The sequence below is a fragment of the Coregonus lavaretus genome (assembly GCF_964263955.1).
Source record: "Coregonus lavaretus genome assembly, chromosome: 11".
Classification (NCBI taxonomy): domain Eukaryota; kingdom Metazoa; phylum Chordata; class Actinopteri; order Salmoniformes; family Salmonidae; genus Coregonus; species Coregonus lavaretus.
The window spans coordinates 57,689,264-57,712,884 of record NC_139998.1 but is presented as its reverse complement, the minus strand read 5'-3'; the positions used below and the strand labels follow the sequence as shown (position 1 = coordinate 57,712,884).

The window sequence follows — 23,621 nt, the reverse complement described above, 5'->3', positions numbered from 1 at the left end:
TTAGAAGGAGTGCAAGGGAAAATTGAGTTTTTGCACACTCCCACAGTCAGAAGTTTACATACACTAAATTGACTGTGCCTTTAAACAGCATGGAAAATTCCAGAAAATGATGTCATGGCTTTAGAAGCTTCCGATAGGCAAATTGACATCATTTGAGTCAATTGGAGGTGGACCTGTGGATGTATTTCAAGGCCTACCTTCAAACTCAGTGCCTCTTTGCTTGACATCATGGGAAAATCAAAAGAAATCAGCCAAGACCTCAGAAAAAGAATTGTAGTCCTCCACAAGTCTGGTTCATCCTTGGGATCAATTTCCAAATGCCTGAAGGTACCACTTTCATCTGTACAAACAATAGTACGCAAGTATAAACACCATGGGACCACGCAGCCGTCATATCGCTCATGAAGGAGACGCGTTCTGTCTCCTAGAGATGAACGTACTTTGGTGCGAAAAGTGCAAATCAATCCCAGAACAACAGCAAAGGACCTCGTGAAGATGCTGGAGGAAACAGGTACAAAAGTATCTATATCCACAGTAAAACGAGTCCTATATCAACATAACCTGAAAGGCCGCTCAGCAAGGAAGAAGCCACTGCTCCAAAACCGCCATAAAAAAGCCAGACTACGGTTTGCAACTGCACATGGGGACAAAGATCGTATTTTTTGGAGAAATGTCCTCTGGTCTGATGAAACAAAAATAGAACTGTTTGGGCATAATCACCATTGTTATGTTTGGAGGAAAAAGGGGAACGCTTGCAAGCCGAAGAACACCATCCCAACCGTGAAGCACGGGGTGGCAGCATCATGCTGTGGGGGTGCTTTGCTGCAGGAGGGACTGGTGCACTTCACAAAATAGATGGCATCATGAGGAAGGAAAATTATGTGGATATATTGAAGCAACATCTCAAGACATCAGTCAGGAAGTTAAAGCTTGGTCGCAAATGGGTCTTCCAAATGGACAATGACCCCAAGCATACTTCCAAAGTCGTGACAAAATGGCTTAAGGACAACAAAGTCAAGGTATTGGAGTGGCCATCCTATTGAACATTTGTGGGCTGAACTGAAAAAGCGTGTGCGAGCAAGGAGGCCAACAAACCTGACTCAGTTACACCAGCTCTGTCAGGAGGAATGGGCCAAAATTCACCCAACATATTGTGGGAAGCTTGTGGAAGGCTACCCGAAACGTTTGACCCAAGTTAAACAATTTAAAGGCAATGCTACCAAATACTAATTGAGTGTATGTAAACTTCTGACCCACTGGGAATGTGAATAAATAAATAAAAGCTGAAATAAATCATTCTCTCTACTATTATTCTGACATTTCACATTCTTAAAATAAAGTGGTGATCCTAACTGACAGGGAATTTTTACTAGGATTAAATGTCAGGAATTGTGAAAAACTGAATTTAAATGTATTTGGCTAAGGTGTATGTAAACTTCAGACTTCAACTGTATAATAGATGACCGATTTATACATTAACCCATGACTATTAAAGCGACCAGAGCCCTGAACTAAACTCCCTCCCCCTGATCACTGTGCTTTGTTGTAACTGTAGACAAAGTCCACAGGGAGGTAAACATGGATTCAGACAAGACAGTGTAATTATTTACTGCACAGAGAATATCTGGTCAAAGTCTCTTTTTTCTTCACTGTCACCAGGACGAACTGGGATCCATTCAAACATTTCATCTGACACTTAGGCTATGTTATGTATTCATGTATAACATAACTTTATACTCCCGAGTGGCGCAGTGGTCTAAGGCACTGCATCGCAGTGCTAGCTGTGCCACTAGAGATCCTGGTTCGAATCATATTTAAGTGACATTTGCATTAAAGGTCAAATAAATGTCCCCAATGTGAATCACTGGAAATTGAATAAATATTGGCTTAGATCAAGAACTATTCTGGGTGCCGCAGTAAAAGTATTGTAGGAAATACTCAGCAGTGTCATGCAACAATGCAACATTTCTAAGATTTTACTGTGTTACAGTTCACATAAGGAAATCTAGTCAATTGAAATAAATGCATTATGCCCAAACCTATGGATTTCACATGACTGGGAATACAGATATGCATCTGTTGGTCACAGATACCTTTAAAAAAAAGGTAGGGGTATGGATCAGAAAACCAGTCAGTATCTGGTGTGACCACCATTTGCCTCAATGGGTGACATGTCTGGTGAGTATGCAAGCCGTGGAAGCTGGGATATTTTCAGCTTCCAGGAATAGTGGACAGATCCTTGTGACATGAGGTTGTGTATTATGATGCTGAAACATGAGGTGATGGCAGCGGATGAATGGCACCACAATGGGCCTCAGGATCTCGTCACCGTATCTCTGTATTCAAACTGCCATCGATAAAATGCAATTGTGTTCGTTGTCCGTAGCATATGCCTGCCCATACCATAACCCCACCGCCACCATGGGGCACTCTCTTTACGTGTCTGCCATCTGCCCGGTACAGTTGAAACCAGGATTCATCCTTGAAGAGCACACTTCTTCAGCGTGACAGTGGCCATCAAAGGTGAGCATTTTCCCACTGAAGCCGGTTACGACGCCGAACTGCAGTCAGGCCAAGACCCTGGTGAGGACGGAATTGGTGGCTGGTCTCAGACGATCCCGCAGGTCAAGAAGCCGGATGTGGAGGTCCTGGGCTGGCGTGGTTACACGTGGTCTGCGGTTGTGAGGCCGGTTGGACGTACTGCCAAATTCTCTAAAATGACGTTGGAGGCAGCTTATGGTAGAGAAATGAACATTCAATTCTCTGGCAACAGCTCTGGTGGACATTCCTGCAGTCAGCATGCTAATTCCACACTCCCTCAAAACTTGAGATATCTGTGGCATTGTGTTGTGTGACAAAACTGCACATTTTAGAGTGGCCTTGTTGTCCCCTACACAAGGTGCACATGTGTAATGATCATGCTGTTTAATCAGCTTCTTGATATGCCTTTTACTGCACCCATTTCATTGGCGGCCGAATCACATCATATGTTCACTTACTACACTACAGAAAACCTGCTAACCAAACAACAGTGCAGGGCACTATCACTAAATTAATGGGCGATTAAATTAGATTAATCAAGTTTCTTAGATTTTTCCCAGACCTCAAAAGTTATGCCCTGATGTGGTTTAAGCGTTGTTGTGAACACACATTTAAAAAAAAAAAAATTATTAGAAAAGTGGAGGAAAAACTAAAGCAAGAAAAAGGAATTTGGGAAAAGTAACTGAAGTAGGCAAAAAATTAAAACGGTTTTTAAAAGACCCTACCAATGTTTTGTTGCTGTGACTGCACTTTAGAGGGTGTGTCATCCTGCAGAACAGCATTTTGGTAGAAGTTGAGGTCAGGTCCAATATTGACTATGCACCCAAAAAGGAAAGAGGTTGGGACATCCTAGAAATGTTTTAGTGAAATATAATATAATATATAACATTTAGCAGACGATTTTATCTAAAGCGACTTACAGTCATGCATGAATACATTTTTACGTATGGGTGTAGTTTGAGGCTAGTATCTATCAGAACAGCAACCTTGTTCCTGGTCACGATGCAGACATGGTCATATGGGACCCAGAGAAGTAGTTTGAGGCTATTATCTGTCACAGGAATTTACAAAGAAGACGCGCACTCTCACACGCACGCACACGCACACGCACACACACACACACACACACACACACACACACACACGGCCCTATTATTCTATATTTTATTTCCTATCCAAGAGAAGTCAGAGTTTTCCTTATTGGAATCTTCTCAGACTGCAGTATCTAAGCTGTGGGATTCCGCAAGGCAGCTGCCTAGGCCCCCTCCTCTACTAAATTTTTACTAATGATTTACCGTATATAATACTAATGATTTACCGTATGTAATACTAATGATTTACCGTATGTAATACTAATGATTTACCGTATGTAGTACTAATGATTTACCGTATGTAATACTAATGATTTACCGTATGTAATACTAATGATTTACCGTATGTAATACTAATGATTTACCGTATGTAATACTAATGATTTACCATATGTAATACTAATGATTTACCGTATGTAATACTAATGATTTACCGTATGTAATACTAATGATTTACTGTATGTAATACTAATGATTTACCGTATGTAATACTAATGATTTACCGTATGTAATACTAATGATTTACCGTATGTAATACTAATGATTTACCGTATGTAATACTAATGATTTACCGTATGTAATACTAATGATTTACCGTATGTAATACTAATGATTTACCGTATGTAATACTAATGATTTACCGTATGTAATACTAATGATTTACCGTATGTAGTACTAATGATTTACCGTATGTAGTACTAATGATTTACCGTATGTAGTACTAATGATTTACAGTATGTAGTACTAATGATTTACCGTATGTAATACTAATGATTTACCGTATGTAATACTAATGATTTGCCGTATGTAATACTAATGATTTACCGTATGTAATACTAATGATTTACCGTATGTAATACTAATGATTTACCGTATGTAGTACTAATGATTTACCGTATGTAGTACTAATGATTTACGGTATGTAGTACTAATGATTTACAGTATGTAGTACTAATGATTTACCGTATGTAATACTAATGATTTACCGTATGTAATACTAATGATTTACCGTATGTAGTACTAATGATTTACCGTATGTAATACTAATGATTTACCATATGTAATACTAATGATTTACCGTATGTAGTACTAATGATTTACCGTATGTAATACTAATGATTTACCGTATGTAATACTAATGATTTACCGTATGTAATACTAATGATTTACCGTATGTAGTACTAATGATTTACCGTATGTAATACTAATGATTTACCGTATGTAATACTAATGATTTACCGTATGTAATACTAATGATTTACCGTATGTAGTACTAATGATTTACCGTATGTAATACTAATGATTTACCGTATGTAATACTAATGATTTACCGTATGTAGTACTAATGATTTACCGTATGTAGTACTAATGATTTACCGTATGTAGTACTAATGATTTACCGTATGTAGTACTAATGATTTACCGTATGTAATACTAATGATTTACAGTATGTAATACTAATGATTTATAGTATGTAATACTAATGATTTACCGTATGTAATACTAATGATTTACCGTATGTAATACTAATGATTTACCATATGTAATACTAATGATTTACCGTATGTAATACTAACGATTTACCGTATGTAATACTAATGATTTACAGTATGTAATACTAATGATTTATAGTATGTAATACTAATGATTTACCGTATGTACTACTAATGATTTACCGTATGTAATACTAATGATTTACCGTATGTAATACTAATGATTTACCGTATGTAATACTAATGATTTACCATATGTAATACTAATGATTTACCGTATGTAGTACTAATGATTTACCGTATGTAATACTAATGATTTACAGTATGTAATACTAATGATTTATAGTATGTAATACTAATGATTTACCGTATGTACTACTAATGATTTACCGTATGTAATACTAATGATTTACCGTATGTAATACTAATGATTTACCGTATGTAATACTAATGATTTACCGTATATAATACTAATGATTTACCATATGTAATACTAATGATTTACCGTATGTAATACTAATGATTTACCGTATGTAATACTAATGATTTACCATATGTAATACTAATGATTTACCGTATATAATACTAATGATTTACCATATGTAATACTAATGATTTACCGTATGTAATACTAATGATTTACCGTATGTAATACTAATGATTTACCGTATGTAATACTAATGATTTACCGTATGTAATACTAATTATTTACCGTATATAATACTAATGATTTACCATATGTAATACTAATGATTTACCGTATGTAATACTAATGATTTACCGTATATAATACTAATGATTTACCGTATGTAATACTAATGATTTACCGTATGTAGTACTAATGATTTACCGTATATAATACTAATGATTTACCGTATGTAATACTAATGATTTACCGTATGTAATACTAATGATTTAAGAAGTGTTGTTATGTGTGCTGATGACTCTACAATGTATAGTGCTGCATCAGCACATAATGAGTTAACTGATGTACTGAACAATGAATAAAGAACTGTGTCTGAGTGGGTTGCGAAGAACAAATTGGTGTCAAACATTTCCAAGACCAAAGTATTGTGTTTGGCCCTAGAAATATTTGTGTTGGTGACCCGCAATTAAACTTGTCAACGGATGAACATGTGAAAAAGACCAAACTACTTGGCATCACATTGGACTCATCGCTATGCTGGTTTGGTCATATAGTCAACATTAATGTATCGCTGTGACAAGAAAATGATCATATTTACCATCCGCCACTCTTTTGCCAGGTGATTCAATCTTTGGTCCTGTCACACCTAGAGCACTGTCCAGTCACATGGTCATCTGCAGCAAAAATAACTAGCTCTTCATTCTGTTGAATGTAAATTACTCTACAGTCTTTAGATTTTTCTCAGAAATGCAATCCTTGTCATGAAACCCCATTTATTTCTCAAACAAATTAATATATACCGGCAGCAGATAATAATCATAAAATCAGACAGGCAAGTTTTGGGCATCTGATACCCCCCCCAGACCTTGGACAAATCTCCTCAAATCAACAGTTATATATACTGAGCCATCACTGAATGGAACTCCCTACCAACTCATATTTCCCAAGTGAAAAGTGAATTCACATTCAAGAAAACATTAAAAGTACATCTACTAAGATTGACCATATGACTGGACAGATACTGACAGATTGACTGTTAAATGTTACCTTTTCAAGTATTTTAAATGTCTGTAATGTCTACTTGTTAATGTTTTTATATATATATATATATATATATATATATATATATATATATGTAAATTGTAAAGTATTTGTCTGTAATGTCCTTTTCTGTATGTGTCGGACCCCAGGAAGACTGACTAGCTGTCGTCATGGCGTCAGCTAATGGGGATCCAAATTAAATTAAATTCAGGAAGTACACTGAAATTAATTGTAATTGGAAAGTAGTGTACTTTCAGAATTGACTGGAATTTAAATTAAATTGACCGCAACCCTGGAGGAGATCTAGACATCCCTGTGACTCCCTGGGGGGAAACAATGGCAATGAATGATACCGACTGGACTATCCTCGCCAAAATAAATACAAAAAATATACATTTTATTTTATTGTCACATACACACCGGATAGGTGCAGTGAAATGTGTTGTTTTACAGGATCAGCCATAGTAGTACGGTGCCCCTGGAGCAAATTAGAGTTAAGTGCCTTGCTCAAGGGCACATCGACCGATCTTTCACTTTTTCGGTTCAGGTATTAGAACCAGCGAACTTTCGGTTAATGGCCCAACACTCTAAATGAATGGTGTTGCAACTTCCAAGGTGTTGAAATAAACAAAGCCCACTGATAGTCTTTACAACATTTCTCCCTCCCCCCTAAATTGACTAGATTCCAAGGGATAACAGTTTAGGAACTAGAGGAGAGAGTGGGGGTTAGTCTCCTGTGCCTGTTCACTGCCTCTGTGTGTCACTGAGTAACCACTGACCAAACAGACACCTTGGAGTGATCTAGGAACCATATCAGCTCACCACAAACAAAACACCCTGAATTAAAAAAAGGGCAGAATCACATGATCACAGAAATACACGTTTTATTAGACAAGTTTCAAGGTCTTCATGTTTACCATTAGGTTTATTTGACTGAAATGGAAAAAGTGAGTGTCTGCTGAATTCTGCCTACAGTGCGGGATATAATTATATGACCTACTGAATCAGTGGTGGTCCATGATTAACCCTCGTAAATGTGTGGTTGAGCAACGGTGTGAGTAAATTAACGAAACAAACATGTGACCTGTAAATAGTGTGTAATAAATGGGCAATATGTTTGTGGTTTTATGCAATCTGATAAAAAAAACATTCAGGAGTGAACAATGAAAGGTTTGCTCGAATGAAATTCTCACAATGAAAACAGTATGCAAACCAAACATAGATGTGGGAGGGGTTTAAAGGCCTCTTTCGTCAAATGAGAGGTGTGCGTCTGACAGGCTGCTTACAGAGTCGGAGTCCAGCCGGTGCATTTTCTCATATCCACACGGCCAACAGCCCAGCTACTGCCATGTCGTCCCTCTCCGTCCCGCCACCAAAATGTCTCCAGAAAACCTTTGTGGCTCCGCAGCGACACATGTTTGGACCCGGACCGTCCAATGTTCCTGCTCGGATCTTAGCGGCGGGGGCCGAGCCCATCATCGGTCACATGCATCCAGAAATGCTCGAGGTATGTCTACAAAGTTTGGTTATGAGCAAACAATCTCAACTAAGATAACCGTGCACAAAATGTACTTTTATGCAGGATTTATGTGTATGCCTAATGGTTGAATTCGACGCATAATTATTTGATATTTTAGATAAGGCTTGTGATATTATACCCTAACCACGTTGTCTGTTTTGGTTTAGCTGCTTATGTCTTTCTTATGCATTAACAAGTCGTTTAGATAGGGATCTCCCAAGCAAATGTGTTTTATGAACATTTTGAGATTAGCCAAGTATCTGTGAACCAGCCTTTTTGGGGGTCCTAAGCGAGATTTGGTTGGGGGCCCCCCACCTTGCGGGCAAAACGTTTTTGGCAGTAAATACGTTTTTTGGCACTAGCTAGGTTTCCATCCAATTGGGGACAGATTCTAAAATGTGCATAAAAAACAATATGCACATTTTCCCACCTGAGATGTTTCCATCAAATTGACTTGTTGCAGATAAAAGGCTGTGGGTGATGACGTAGTGTACATAAAAATACATTTTGCGGTTAAATTCCAATGTACCGAAAAAATATAATAAAATGAAATGGGTTTCCATCGCATTTTCAACTCTACTGATGGTTTTGCCACCATTTTTATTTGTTAAATAGCAATTGTGCCTACTCTGGTCTTGGCATGCACGCACTAGCAAACAGCGTACAGATACAATGTGGGTAGGTTACCTACATGATGAGATTATTATGGATGAGAGACAGATTGTTTGTATTTGTCAAACGGCAGCCAAGGATCGATCATCATGTGACCAAAGTAACCCTAGATATTTATTGGAAAGGCGCATCAAGCTCATCACTGTGCACTTTCATCATAAGTTATCACATCTAGCCTAATAAACTGCATTTGGAAAGTTTACCGACAAATTTGCTGATTCCATAAGTCCTGTCATTGGATGGAAACCTGGTTAGTGTAAAGTACATCTCCTGCAATTCTTCACATTTTGCCATTACTTATTATTATTATTTTTTATTTTTTTGTCATTTAGCAGACACTCTTATCCAGAGCGACTTACAGGAGCAATTAGTGTTAAGTGCCTTGCTTAAGGGCACATCGACAGATTTTTCACCTAGTCAGCTCGGGGATTAGAACCAGCGACCTTTCGGTTACTGGCACAACGCTCTTACCCACTAAGCTAACTGCCGCCCATGTTATGCCATGTTCATATGATATCTGTTTGAGAATGACTACCAAAATCAATGGGGGCCCCCTGGAGGTCAGGGCCCTTGAACACATGCCCTGCGTGCCCAGTCAGCATGGTGATGATTAGGCCTACAAGGTCTAGATAGATACCTTACCTAGCAATCAAAAAACATACTAGCTGACATGGGTTCATTGAGTGACTGACGTAACAAGTTGAATACTTCTGATGCACTTCCAAATTTCGAAATTGCAACTTGTGTTTTTTACTTTTCTAACTTTCAACAGTAAGTTGAGACCCTGACTGAGTTCAAAAAAATATAAATAGCACATTTGGGTCGTGGGGCCCCCTAGTGGCTGCGGGGCCCTAAGTGCAGCGTGCCGTCTGCGTATAGGAAGAGGCGGCTCTGCTTTGTAAAGCCATGTGTGTGTGTGTAGTTCTGTTGGTACTACCCATCTACCTATTACAGTGTTGAGACAAACGTGCCTAATCATTGTATGAGATGTAGGATAGGATAGGATGAACTTTAACGTCTCGAGGGGGAAATTGTCTTATACACACAGTACTGCTGTGTACAAAATAGACTGTACATTACACGCTAGATATAATGCATACAGTACACATCCTAATACTCAGTGCCTTGCCCGACAGACTCTTGGTCCCATTAATCATCTCTTTACTGTACTGCGTTTGTTTCCAGATAATGAGCGACATCAAGAGCGGGATCCAGTACGCCTTCCAGACCCAGAACAACATGACGATAGCCGTGAGTGGCACGGGACACACGGCCATGGAGTGTGCCATCTTCAACGCCGTCGAGCCAGGGGAAGGGGTTCTCACTGCAGTCAATGGGATCTGGGGAGAACGGGCAGCGGAGATGGCAGAGAGGATGGGTACTTGATTGTTATGGGACGCGTTCCAAATACTACCCTATTCCCTTTATAGAGACCCATAGGGCCCTGGTCAAAAGTAGTGCACTATATAGTGAATAGGGTGTCATTGGGCAACCATTGCTTCTGTCCCTCTCCTTACCCTAACCTGGGCTCGAACCAGGGACCCTCTGAACATTTCAACAACTGCCTTCCCACGAAACATTGTTACCCATCGCTCCGCAAAAGCCACAGCCTTAGCAGAGCAAGGGAAACAACTACTTCAAGGTCTCAGAGCGAGTGACGTCACCCACTGAAACGCTACTAGCGTGCACAGCTAACTAGCTAGCAATTTCACACCATTCACTGTACATGCCTATGCCTGTGACACAAATATGAACCAGCGGGCAAACCTGGTTGTAAAGACCTCGTTTCAAATACAGTAGCTTTGCCCACCGGGGAAGTTCCCTTTGAATTGACAATTTTGTGATTTACATAATACATTTATCATCAACCCAACAGGTGCCAGAGTTAATTCCATTGTGACATCTGCGGGGGGGTATTTCACCAGTGAAGAGATTGATCAGGTAATGACACACATCTCATTTGATCTGCTCATACCCTAACCTTCATCTATAGGTATAGATACTCATAGTTATACTCCTGAGTGGCGCAGTGGTCTAAGGCACTGTGCCACTAGAGATCCTGGTTCGAATCCAGGCTCTGTTGCGACCGGGAGACTCATGGGCGGCGCACAATTGGCCCAGCGTCGTCCAGGGTAGGGGAGGGAATGGCCGGCAGGGATGTAGCTCAGTTGATAGAGCATGGTGTTTGCAACGCCAGGGTTGTGGGTTCGATTCCCAAGGGGGGCCAGTATATAAAAAATATGTATTCACTAACTGTAAGTCGCTCTGTATAAGAGCGTCTGCTAAATGACGTAAATGTAAATACCCTAACCTCCATCTATAGGTACAGATACTCATACCCTAACCTTCATCTATAGGTACTCATACCCTAACCTTCATCTATAGGTATAGATACTCATACCCTAACCTTCATCTATAGGTATAGACGTTCATACTCTAACCTTCATCTATAGGTACAGATACTCATACCCTAAACTTCATCTATAGGTATAGATACTCATACCCTAACCTTCATCTATAGGTATAGATACTCATACCCTAACCTTCATCTATAGGTATAGACGTTCATACTCTAACCTTCATCTATAGGTACAGATACTCATACCCTAAACTTCATCTATAGGTATAGATACTCATACCCTAACCTTCATCTATAGGTACTCATACCCTAACCTTCATCTATAGGTACAGATACTCATACCCTAACCTTCATCTATAGGTACAGATACTCATACCCTAACCTTCATCTATAGGTATAGATACTCATACCCTAACCTTCATCTATAGGTATAGATATACCAAATTGCTGCTATCTGATAGACCATGTGTGCGTCCCAAATGACACCATATTCCCTATGTAGTGGACTACTTTTGACCAGGGCCCATCTCTTTCTGTGCATCAAGACTGCTATTTCTGATCTGTCATGTCACTGTTTCACCCCAGGCCCTGGCCAAACACAAGCCTGTACTGTTCTTCCTAACCCATGGAGAATCCTCCACAGGAGTAGTTCATCCACTAGATGGAATTGGAGACATTTGTCACAAGTAAGCGCCCCTATCCAACTCTTCAGCTATTCAGTGTTATAAAAAAACCAACAGACAATATACAGTACCAGTGAATCATTTGCATAAAGTAACGCCACTCTTTTCTTTCTGCAAGGCACAACTGTCTGTTTCTTGTTGACTGTGTGGCTTCAATGGGAGGTGCACCACTTTACATGGACAAACAAGGTATGGTGTTGTAGTGACCCTGTAGCATATAGTACAGGGACCATGCAGGTATAACTGAGTTTCTGTTGAGAGGGATGAGCAAAGAGCACATCACTGTTACAGAGACACCAGTTGCTCAAGGATACAAAGACAGGTTTATCAAGACCACCTAGTCAAAGACCCTGGGGGGAAAGTTAGTTAAAGACCCTGGAGGGAAAGTTAGTTAAAGACCCTGGGGGGAAAGTTAGTCAAAGACCCTGGGGGGAAAGTTAGTTAAAGACCCTGGGGGGAAACATAGTTAAAGACCCTGGGGGGAAAGTTAGTCAAAGACCCTGGGGGGAAAGTTAGTTAAAGACCCTGGGGGGAAAGTTAGTTAAAGACCCTGGGGGGAAAGTTAGTTAAAGACCCTGGGGGGAAAGTTAGTTAAAGACCCTGGGGGGAAAGTTAGTTAAAGACCCTGGGGGGAAAGTTAGTTAAAGACCCTGGGGGGAAAGTTAGTTAAAGACCCTGGGGGGAAAACTAGTTAAAGACCCTGGGAGAAAACTAGTTAAAGACATTTACATTTTAGTCATTTAGCAGACGCTCTTATCCAGAGCGACTTACAGTTAGTGAGTGCATACATTATTTTATTTTTTCATACCCCCTGTGGGAATCGAACCCACAACCCTGGCGTTGCAAACGCCATGCTCTACCAACTGAGCTACATCCCTGTAAGACCCTGGGGGGAAGCTTGCCTCTGTATTCTTATGTTGATGCTTATTATGAAGCTATTTTGGACTATTGAGATGCACCAAAACCCTGCATATAACTTTGCTACATACCTATTATTTAGCCATGTGAAAATAGCATTACAACTAGTTTAATGAATTGTACTGCCAATAAGAGCTTACAGATTTCAGGTTGAAACTTACCTAGTCAAGTTAATGTTGGTTCCTTGTGTTTTCCTCAGGTATCGACATCCTGTACACTGGCTCACAGAAGGTCCTGAACGCCCCTCCAGGGACCGCCCCCATCTCCTTCAGTGAAAGAGCTTGGTGAGGAAGGTGTTCTAATCTGTAACGTTTAGAAATGTAAAAAACATGACATGTTGGTCGCACTTTTTAATGCTACAAAAAAATGACCTGATATTTACTAAGCAACTGCATGTTAAAATGGTAATTAAACAGTCATGACTTATAAATGACTTGTTTTCTAAGAACACTTGTCCTTTTTCTACTTCTATCCAGTCAGAAAGTATTCAATCGGAAAACAAAGCCGGTGTCGTTCTTCCTGGACATGACCTGGCTGGCAAACTACTGGGGGTGTGATGGCAAACCTGATAGAATGTGAGACACCCATAATGCATTACATCAGAACCGTGTAACGCCAACACATAATCTAACACCACGTTCTATAACATGATCTACCTTAACAAAAACACAGTTTAACAGTTTGATCTACCTTAACGAAAACACAGTTTAACAGTTTGATCTACCTTAACAAAACACAGTTTAACAGTTTGATCTACATGAACAAAAACACAGTTTAAGAGTTTGATCTACCTTAACAAAAACACAGTTTAACAGTTTGATCTACCTTAACAAAAACACAGTTTAACAGTTTGATCTACCTTAACAAAAACACAGTTTAACAGTTTGAGACGATGAATCTGTGAATGTGTCACGCCCTGGCTCTGGGGACTCTTAAATGTTGAGCCAGGGTGTTTAGTTTCTATGTTTAGTTTTCGATGTTTGAGTTTCTAGATCATGTAGATCTATGTTGACCAGGGTGGTTCCCAATCAGAGGCAGCTGTAGTTCATTGTCTCTGATTGGGGACCATACTTAGGCAGCCGTTTGGCACCAGTCTGTGTGGGATCTTGTTCCGAAAGGTTTGTTTAGTATAACCTAGGACTTCACGTATCGTTTGTTTGTTGTTTTGGTTTCGTGTTGTGTACGAAATAAAATGTACGCTTATCACGCTGCGCCTTGGTCCGTGTCTTCAGTCGACGATCGTGACAGAAGATCCCACCTTAAGAGGACCAAGCAGCGTGTCCAGGAACAGACAGCCTGGACTTGGGAGGAGATCCTGGACGGGAAGGGATCCTGGACTTGGGAAGAGATTCAGGCCGGAATGGATCGCCGTCCTTGGGAGGAGACTGTGGAGGCGCGCTACAGAGAGGAGCAGCGGCAACGCAGAGGGTACCGGCCAAGGAGGAAGCCCGAGAGACAGCCCCAAGAAGGTGGGGGCTAAAAGGTTGGTTGGCGGAGCCTAGAGTTAGAGCAGAGCCAACTCCCCATACTCAGGCTAGGAAGCGTGAGACTGGGCAGGCTCCGTGTTATGCGGAGCCACGTACTGTGCCGCGAGTGTTCCGGCACAGTCCTGTACGTCCTGTGCTAGCACCACGCACGTGTCGTGCTAAGGTGGGCATGCAGCCAGGACGGGGTGTGCCGGCTCAACGCTCGTGGCCTCCAGTACCCCTCCTCGGTCCCGTATATCCTGCGCCAGTGCCACGTGCTGTAGCGCCAGTACGAGTGCACAGCCCTGTACGTCCTGTGCTGATGCCTCACACATATTGTGTGGAAATAGGCATTCAGCCAGGACGGGTTGTGTCAGCTCTCCGCTCCAGACCTCCAGTCCGCCTCCACAGTCCGCCCCGGCCCGTTCCGGCTCCCCGCACCAAGCCAGTGGTGCGTGTTCCCAGTCTAGCCCGGCCTGTTCCTGTCCCTCGCACCAAGCCAGTGGTGCGCGGTGCCAGCCCAGTCCGGCCTGTTTCTGGTCCCTCGCACCAAGCCTGTGGTGCGCGTCGCCAGCCCGGTCCGGCCTGTTCCTGCTCGCCGCATCAAGCATAGTGGTGCGCGTCGCCAGCCCGGTCCGGCCTGTTCCTGCTCCCCGCACCAAGCCAGTGGTGCGCGTCGCCAGCCCGATCCGGCCTGTTCCTGCTCCCCGCACCAAGCCTGTGGTGCGCGTCGCCAGCCCGGTCCGGCCTGTTCCTGCTCCCCGCACCAAGCATGTGGTGCGCGTCGCCAGCCCGGTCCGGCCTGTCCCTGCTCCCCGCACCAAGCCAGTGGTGCGCGTCGCCAGCCCGGTCCGGCCTGTTTCTGCCCCTCGCACCAAGCCAGTGGTGCGCGTCGTCAGCCCGTTCCTGCTCCCCGCACCAAGCCAGTGGTGCGCGTCGCCAGCCCGGTCCGGCCTGTTCCTGCTCCCCGCACCAAGCCAGTGGTGCGCGTCGTCAGCCCGGTCCGGCCCGTTCCTGCTCCCCGCACCAAGCCAGTGGTGCGCGTCGTCAGTCCGGCACGGCCTGTGCCTGTTCCACCGGTCAGCCGCTCCACTCCGGAGCAAGAGCAATCCGTTCCACCGGTGTCCAGTCCAGCTCCGGCCAGCAGGACCAGACCAAGGGCACAACGGGGGGGTGGAGAGAGAGTGGTGGTCACGCCCGGAGCCGGATCCGCCTCCGAGGCGGAATGCCCACCCGGCCCCTACCCTCTTGTGTTTGTGTGGCGCGGTCGCAGTCCGCGCCTTTGGGGGGGGGGTACTGTCACGCCCTTGCTCTGGGGACTCTTAAATGTTGAGCCAGGGTGTTTAGTTTCTATGTTTAGTTTTCGATGTTTGAGTTTCTAGATCATGTAGATCTATGTTGGCCAGGGTGGTTCCCAATCAGAGGCAGCTGTAGTTCGTTGTCTCTGATTGGGGACCATACTAAGACAGCCGTTTGGCACCAGTCTGTGTGGGATCTTGTGGGATCCGAAAGGTTTGTTTAGTATAACCTAGGACTTCACGTATCGTTTGTTTGTTATTTTGGTTTCGTGTTGTGTACGAAATAAAATGTACGCTTATCACGCTGCGCCTTGGTCCGTGTCTTCAGTCGACGATCGTGACAGAATGTCAAGGGATCGCTGCTTAGAGTGTAAGTAAAGCAGTATTTATCTTTAGTGACAGTACTTAGTCTGACCTGTTGTTCCTGTGTGCAGATACCACCACACTGTGCCTGTGTCTGCCTTCTATTCTCTCCGGGAGAGTCTGGCTATCCTCGCTGAACAGGTGACTATAGTCTGCTTCCTAAATCATGATGCCATTCACCCTCTCTATAAGATAGTGTTACATCTTATAGATTAATACAATAATTAACGGGGATAAATATATATCATAGCCCTCTGATACGTGTTAAATCATCCACTGATCTTACACCTCTCTCTCTCTCTGAGATTTAAGATAATTGAAAACAGGAATATGTCATAGCAGCATAGCACACGGTAGTTGTGTTGGTGACGATGAAACGACTCACTGTGGCTCTACTCTGTCCCAGGGTCTGGAGAACTCCTGGCAAAGACACAAGGAGGTAGCAGAATACTTCCACGAAGGACTAGAGAACATGGGCCTCAAACTGTTTGTGAAAGACAAGGTCAGTATCAAAAGGCCTCAGAACGATTTACTGTCAACTATTTACTGTAGGCCTAGTCTATATAAAGTACAAATGCAAAAAACACATTAAATCATTTCGATCTTTAACTAACACATACATTATAAACTTTTTTTTTCTGTGCCGTAATATATTGAAGACAACAACATGTTTTAATGTAAAACACAACACTCAGACACCTTAAAACCCTCCTCTTTCCATTGATGGTTCCATTTGCCAGAACGCCAGGTTACCTACAGTCACCACTATAGTAGCACCCCCTGGGTATGACTGGAAGGAGATCACCAGCTACACCATGAAGAACCACAACCTAGAGATCTCTGGAGGACTGGGACCATCCGTTGGCCAGGTGAGTCACTTCAAGGGTACTCCTGGGCAGAGCAAAATGTACTTGGTGGTACAGTAGCCAAAAAAAGGTTGAGAACCACTGAGTTAGTGGGCTGAGGCCGTCTAAGCCAGGACACAGAGTGGACTACTGCTGCTTCTTAGTTTTAGATGAGTTAACAGTCATAGCAGGCAGCCCCACTTATGCAGGGGAACGTTTGGGTTAAGTAGCTACGATCGCGGTCATTAGCCCTCTTCGCTAATGATAACAGCCATAGTCTATTGCTGCAATAACAGGAAGGCAACACTCACGTTGGTAGTGTGGGCTCAACCATGCCTTCTCCTATGTGCAAACCCGGCTCACTGACCTGTCTGTCTCTCTCCTCAGGTGCTGCGTGTGGGACTCATGGGATGTAACAGCAGCAAGACAAGTGTTGACATGGTGCTGGAGGCCCTGAGAGATGCTCTCAGATACTGCCATAAAACCAAATTATAACATGGAGTCTGAAAGTCAGTTTAAGTCAGCTTTGATATCAGGGAAGAAAAATGTAATAGATATATGTTGAATCTGAAGAAAACAAATTAAACAGAAAAAAACAAAAAAACATTATGGGTTTGTTTGTTACCTCTGTCTCAAGTGTTGTGTAAACTTCTAATAAAATACACTGCTAAAAAAAAATAAAGGGAACACTTAAACAACACAATGTAACTCCAAGTCAATCACACTTCTGTGAAATTGTCACGCCCTGGCTCTGGGGACACTGTTATGTTGAGCCAGGGTGTGTAATTCTATGTTTGTATTTCTATGTTGGCCTGAGTGACTCCCAATCAGAGGCAACGAGTGTCAGCTGGTTGTCTCTGATTGGGAGCCATATTTAACTGTCTGTCTTTCACTTTGTGTTTGTGGTTTCTTGTTCTTATTTGGTTTGTGTTTAAACCGTAGACGTCACGTTATCGTCTGTTGTTTTGATCGTGTGATCATCTAATAAATAAATATGTTCATCCTCAACGCTGCGCCTTGGTCCTCCTCCGTAGACGATCGTGACAGAAGAAACCACCAAAACCGGACCAAGCAGCGTGTCCAGGAGCCATCGCTAGCAGATCTCCGTGGCAACCTCGACTGGGTCAAGCCTAGTGAGGAGCAGAGAGGGTGGACTTGGGAACAGTTGAGGAAGAGCTTCGACTGGGTCAAGCCCATTGAGGAGCTGAATAGCGGGAGTTGGAGACAGAAGAGCGAGAGTTGGGCGAGAACGATAGAGGCCTGGCCCACGGGGAGGAGAGACCCCCAGAAAATTTTTAGGGGGGGGCTCACGACGTCGGGGCAGCAGGAGGCCGCGATAGAGCGGTCCAGCGGGTTGGCAGAGGAGGCCGCCAGGTTACGGGGGCCACTGGTCGAAGAGGGGATGGAAGGTGGAGAGGCACGGCGAGAGGTTCTGGGGTGTGTTACCAGTCCGGTCCGGCCCGTTCCAGATCCCGATGTAGGGCCAGTGGTGTGTGTCCCCAGTACGGTCCGGTCTGTTCCTGCTCCCGCACCAAGTCAGTGGTGCGCTTCGTCAGCCCGGTCCGGCCCGTTCCTGCTCCCCGCACCAAGTCTACGGTGCGCTTCGTCAGCCCGGCTCGGCCCATTCCTGCTCCCCACACCAAGTCTGTGGTGCGTTTCGTCAGCCCTGTCCGGCCCGTTCCTGCTCTCCGCACCAAGTCTGTGGTGCGCGTCGCCAGCCCAGTCCGGCCCATTCCTGCTCCCCGCACCAAGTCTGTGGTGCGTTTCGTCAGCACGGTCCGGCCCGTTCCTGCTCCCCGCACCAAGACTACGGTGCGCTTCGTCAGCCCGGCTCGGCCCATTCCTGCTCCCCGCACCAAGTCTGTGGTGCGTTTCGTCAGCCCTGTCCGGCCCGTTCCTGCTCTCCGCACCAAGTCTGTGGTGCGCGTCGCCAGCCCAGTCCGGCCCATTCCTGCTCCCCGCACCAAGTCTGTGGTGCGTTTCGTCAGCCCGGCTCGGCCCGTTCCTGCTCCCCGCACCAAGTCTACGGTGCGTTTCGTCAGCCCTGTCCGGCCCGCTCCTGCTCCCCACACCAAGCCAGTGGTGTGCGTCGTCGGTCCGGCACGGCCCGTGCCTGTTCCACTGGTGCCTGGTCCGGCACCGGTCAGATGCGTTACACCGGAGCTAGACTAATCCGCTCCATCAGTGTGCAGTCCAGCTCCGGCCAGCGGGGCCAGACCGGACCAGGGGTACTTTGGGGGGTTGGAGAGGGAGTGGGGATCAGGCCCGGAGCCGGATCCGCCGCCAAGGCGGAGTGCCCACCCGGTCCCTCCCCTGTGGTATTTAGTTGGCGCGGTCGGAGTCCGCGCCTTTAGGGGGGGGTACTGTCACGCCCTGGCTCTGGGGACACTGTTATGTTGAGCCAGGGTGTGTAATTCTATGTTTGTATTTCTATGTTGGCCTGAGTGACTCCCAATCAGAGGCAACGAGTGTCAGCTGGTTGTCTCTGATTGGGAGCCATATTTAACTGTCTGTCTTTCACTTTGTGTTTGTGGTTTCTTGTTCTTATTTGGTTTGTGTTTAAACCGTAGACGTCACGTTATCGTCTGTTGTTTTGATCGTGTGATCATCTAATAAATAAATATGTTCACCCTCAACGCTGCGCCTTGGTCCTCCTCCGTAGACGATCGTGACAGAAATCAAACTGTCCACTTAGGAAGCAACACTGATTGACAATAGATTTCACATGCTGTTGTGCAAATGGAATAGACAACAGGTGGAAATTATAGGCAATTAGCAAGACACCCCCAATAAAGGACTGGTTTTGCAGGTGGTGACCTGTCACTTTTGAATGCTGGCGGTGCTTTCACTCTAGTGGTAGCCTGAGACGGAGTCTACAACCCACACAAGTGGCTCAGGTAGTGCAGCTCATCCAGGATGGCACATCAATGCGAGCTGTGGCAAGAAGGTTTGCTGTGTCTGTCAGCGTAGTGTCCAGAACATGGAGGTGCTACCAGGAGACAGGCCAGTACATCAGGAGACGTGGAGGAGGCCGTAGGAGGGCAACAACCCAGCAGCAGGACTGCTACCTCCACCTTTGTGCAAGGAGGAGCAGGAGGAGCACTGCCAGAGCCCTGCAAAATGACCTCCAGCAGGCCACAAATGTGCATGTGTCTGCTCAAACGGTCAGAAACAGACTCCATGAGGGTGGTAAGAGGGCCCGACGTCCACAGGTCGGGGTTGTGCTTACAGCCCAACACCGTGCAGGACGTTTGGCATTTGCCAGAGAACACCAAGATTGGTAAATTCGCCACTGGTGCCCTGTGCTCTTCACAGATGAAAGCAGGTTCACACTGAGCACGTGACAGACGTGACAGTCTGGAGACGCCGTGGAGAACGTTCTGCTGCCTGCAACATCCTCCAGCATGACCAGTTTGGCGGTGGGTCAGTCATGGTGTGGGGTGGCATTTCTTTGGGGGGCCACACAGCCCTCCATGTGCTCGCCAGAGGTAGCCTGACTGCCATTAGGTACCGAGATGAGATTCTCAGACCCCTTGTGAGACCATATGCTGGTGCGGTTGGCCCTGGGTTCCTCCTAATGCAAGACAATGCTAGACCTCATGTGGCTGGAGTGTGTCAGCAGTTCCTGCAAGAGGAAGGCATTGATGCTATGGACTGGCCCGCCCGTTCCCCAGACCTGAATCCAATTGAGCACATCTGGGACATCATGTCTCGCTCCATCCACCAACGCCATGTTGCACCACAGACTGTCCAGGAGTTGGCGGATGCTTTAGTCCAGGTCTGGGAGGAGATCCCTCAGGAGACCATCCGTCACCTCATCAGGAGCATGCCCAGGCGTTGTAGGGAGGTCATACAGGCACGTGGAGGCCACACACACTACTGAGCCTCATTTTGACTTGTTTTAAGGACATTACATCAAAGTTGGATCAGCCTGTAGTGTGGTTTTCCACTTTAATTTTGAGGGTGACTCCAAATCCAGACCTCCATGGGTTGATAAATTTGATTTCCATTGATAATTTTTGTGTGATTTTGTTGTCAGCACATTCAACTATGTAAAGAAAAAAGTATTTAATGAGATTATTTCATTCATTCAGATCTAGGATGTGTCATTTTAGTGTTCCCTTTATTTTTTTGAGCAGTGTATATGTTATGTGATTGTGGGTTTTCCTTTCATTGAATAAAAAATAAATGCAATATTCTTAACGCTTTCAATGTTTGAATACATTTTTGTCGCTTGTCTTCCAAAGCTTTAATACTATTCTGTCATTTTACATTTTATTTTGAAGAAGAAGAAACATCCGGACGTGGAGCCCCTGGACGTTTCTTCCTTGTTGACGTTTTGCACAAAAGCGTGCGGAACTGTTCCAGTGTGTTGTCTGTGGGAAAGGTAGCTAACTACAATAAGGCTTTTAGCTTTGGCTGGCTTAGTTGTTTGCCTAAACCATATAGTCGTAGGGACCAGACTCACCAAAAAAAAGTGTAGTGTCGAGTCAATGTTGCTAATCATTGCTGCTAAACAAAGGAGTCCGCTTATACTGAACTTTGATCATAAGTTTTATTCATGTCACAAGATTTCAGCATAAGTTTACAGATGTCATGATCACTCGGAGAGCAGTGTCCTCCAAATTACAATGTCTGCTCTAACGTTCTCTGTCTCTAGCCTATACTTATAAGATATACAAAAATATGGGTGGCTCCCTCTACTGTCCAATCACCTGTCTACAACGAACAGGGGTGTCACTACAAAATGGCTCCCTCTGAAACTGAATAAACATCCTCTCAGGTTCCACTTTAAAACATTAGCAAAGTCATAATCCTTCATATACTACAAAATGTCCCACAAGAAACTACAGCCAATTTATGTCTTTGAGATATACACTCATGTCAATATCAAACATTTGCGCTATTTCCACTATAACAAGCATGAACGTGTATAACTCGAACTGTTTACTTGCTGTTTTGCCCATGTCTTAGAACTCCTTTCTACATCACTACTTTTTAGTCATTTAGCAGAAGCTCTTATCCAGAGCGACTTACAGTTAGTGAGTGTATACATTTTTCATACTGCCCCCCCCCGTGGGAATCGAACCCACAACCCTGGCGTTGCAAACGCCATGCTCTACTAACTGAGCTACAAGGGGCAACTACTACATCTGTGCACAGCTAGAACAATGAGACAGATACACTGAACAAAAATATAAACTCAACATGTAAAGTGTTGGGCCCATGTTTCTTGAGCTGAATTAAAAGATCCCAGAAATGTTCCATTTCCCCCTATGAGGGGCGTGAGGGGTCGAAAAGGGGGGAGGGGGGGGTGGGGGCGACCCACAGTTTGGGAACCACTGGTCTAAAACATATACTTCCACAGTGTTGTCTTTATTTGGGAACGTGTTGAAGAACAAGTAACTTTGTTGTTCAGATACTAATAGCCAGTTATACACCTTGTATTTACATGGGTATAGCCATATACATGTTGTGTAATAAGACTTTGTGTCATTACTTGTTCAGTCTTTATACATTCTTGCAAATCCTCAGACTCCTTGAATCTCGCCCCCCCTCAGTCCGGCTTTAAACTTCCTCTTTTAAAGTTGTAATAGTAGAATGCACAAGGTGCAATTTCGGAATTGGGTAGAGCATCATCAGTTCCTCTTCTCATGTTAGTCATTGCATACCTTAGAGAGCTATTTATAGAAATGTCCAGATCAACTAGCCCATGGCAGCTAACGTTTTTTTTTTTTTTTTGTTGATTTGTTTAGGCCATAGTTATTGTTGTAATATTTTTAGTCACTCAAATATCACATGAATACACATTAGAGATGGCAAAATGTATAGAATTGCAAGAACATTTGCTTTAAAAACAGCAAAATGTTATTTGCACCCCATGACAAAATGTGTAGAATTGCAGGAAATGAGCTTTAAACATGCAAAATTCCTTCCACCAACCAGAGGGGGGGTAACATGATCTCCACCAACCAGAGGGGTGGGAACATGATCTCCACCAACCAGAGGGGTGGGAACATGATCTCCACCAACCAGAGGGGTGGGAACATGATCTCCACCAACCAGAGGGGTGGGAACATGATCTCCATCAACCAGAGGGGTGTGGACATGATCTCCACCAACCAGAGGGGTGGGAACAGTTTGGGTCATGGACAGTCTCCACCAACCAGAGTGGTGGGAACAGTTTGGGTCATGGACAGTCTCCACCAACCAGAGGGGTGGGAACAGTTTGGGTCATGGACAGTCTCCACCAACCAGAGGGGTGGGAACAGTTTGGGTCATGGACAGTCTCCACCAACCAGAGGGGTGGGAACAGTTTGGGTCATGGACAGTCTCCACCAACCAGAGGGGTGTGAACAGTTTGGGTCATGGACAGTCTCCACCAACCAGAGGGGTGGGAACAGTTTGTGTCATGAACAGTGCTTGCGCCCATAGAAATAGTGGCACGTGCTGGCGTGGGATGTTCCCCAATGCTGGAAGGGGGGACCCCGAGTGGAAAGAGTTTGGGAACCCCTGTTGTAGACAATCAATTTGTAATAAAGGTTCTAAAAGTAAAATACACAACTAATATAAAAATACACTTGTGAATAAATAAATGAACATGTAAAACCTACTACTTTGTCAATCCAACTACCTATGTAACTTCTTTGACATCTAGACTATCGTTATCCCTGTCCTAGCTAGTG

The 23,621-nt window shown here is 44.1% G+C and overlaps 1 protein-coding gene across 1 annotated transcript; it reads left to right on the top strand.

Annotated features, from left to right (window-relative positions):
• The first annotated feature begins 8,090 nt into the window (after window positions 1-8,090).
• On the top strand, window positions 8,091-17,690 carry LOC311136970 (alanine--glyoxylate aminotransferase-like). Its single transcript, XM_084171306.1, has 11 exons — window positions 8,091-8,319; window positions 10,189-10,381; window positions 10,880-10,944; window positions 11,948-12,048; window positions 12,164-12,234; window positions 13,163-13,247; window positions 13,440-13,538; window positions 16,162-16,231; window positions 16,497-16,592; window positions 16,831-16,959; window positions 17,323-17,690. Exons 1-11 carry the CDS (start codon window positions 8,161-8,163, stop codon window positions 17,428-17,430), a joined length of 1,176 nt encoding a protein of 391 aa, XP_084027432.1. The 5' UTR covers window positions 8,091-8,160; the 3' UTR covers window positions 17,431-17,690.
• The last annotated feature ends 5,931 nt before the right edge of the window (window positions 17,691-23,621 follow it).

Bases quoted from the DNA above. Each gene is read 5' to 3' on its own strand.
- LOC311136970 (XM_084171306.1), top strand. From the start codon at position 8,161: ATGTCGTCCCTCTCCGTCCCGCCACCAAAATGTCTCCAGAAAACCTTT. The intron at 10,945-11,947 runs GTAATGACACAC...GTTTCACCCCAG, and splicing joins CCAGTGAAGAGATTGATCAG to GCCCTGGCCAAACACAAGCC. The intron at 13,539-16,161 runs GTGAGACACCCA...TCCTGTGTGCAG, and splicing joins GATGGCAAACCTGATAGAAT to ATACCACCACACTGTGCCTG.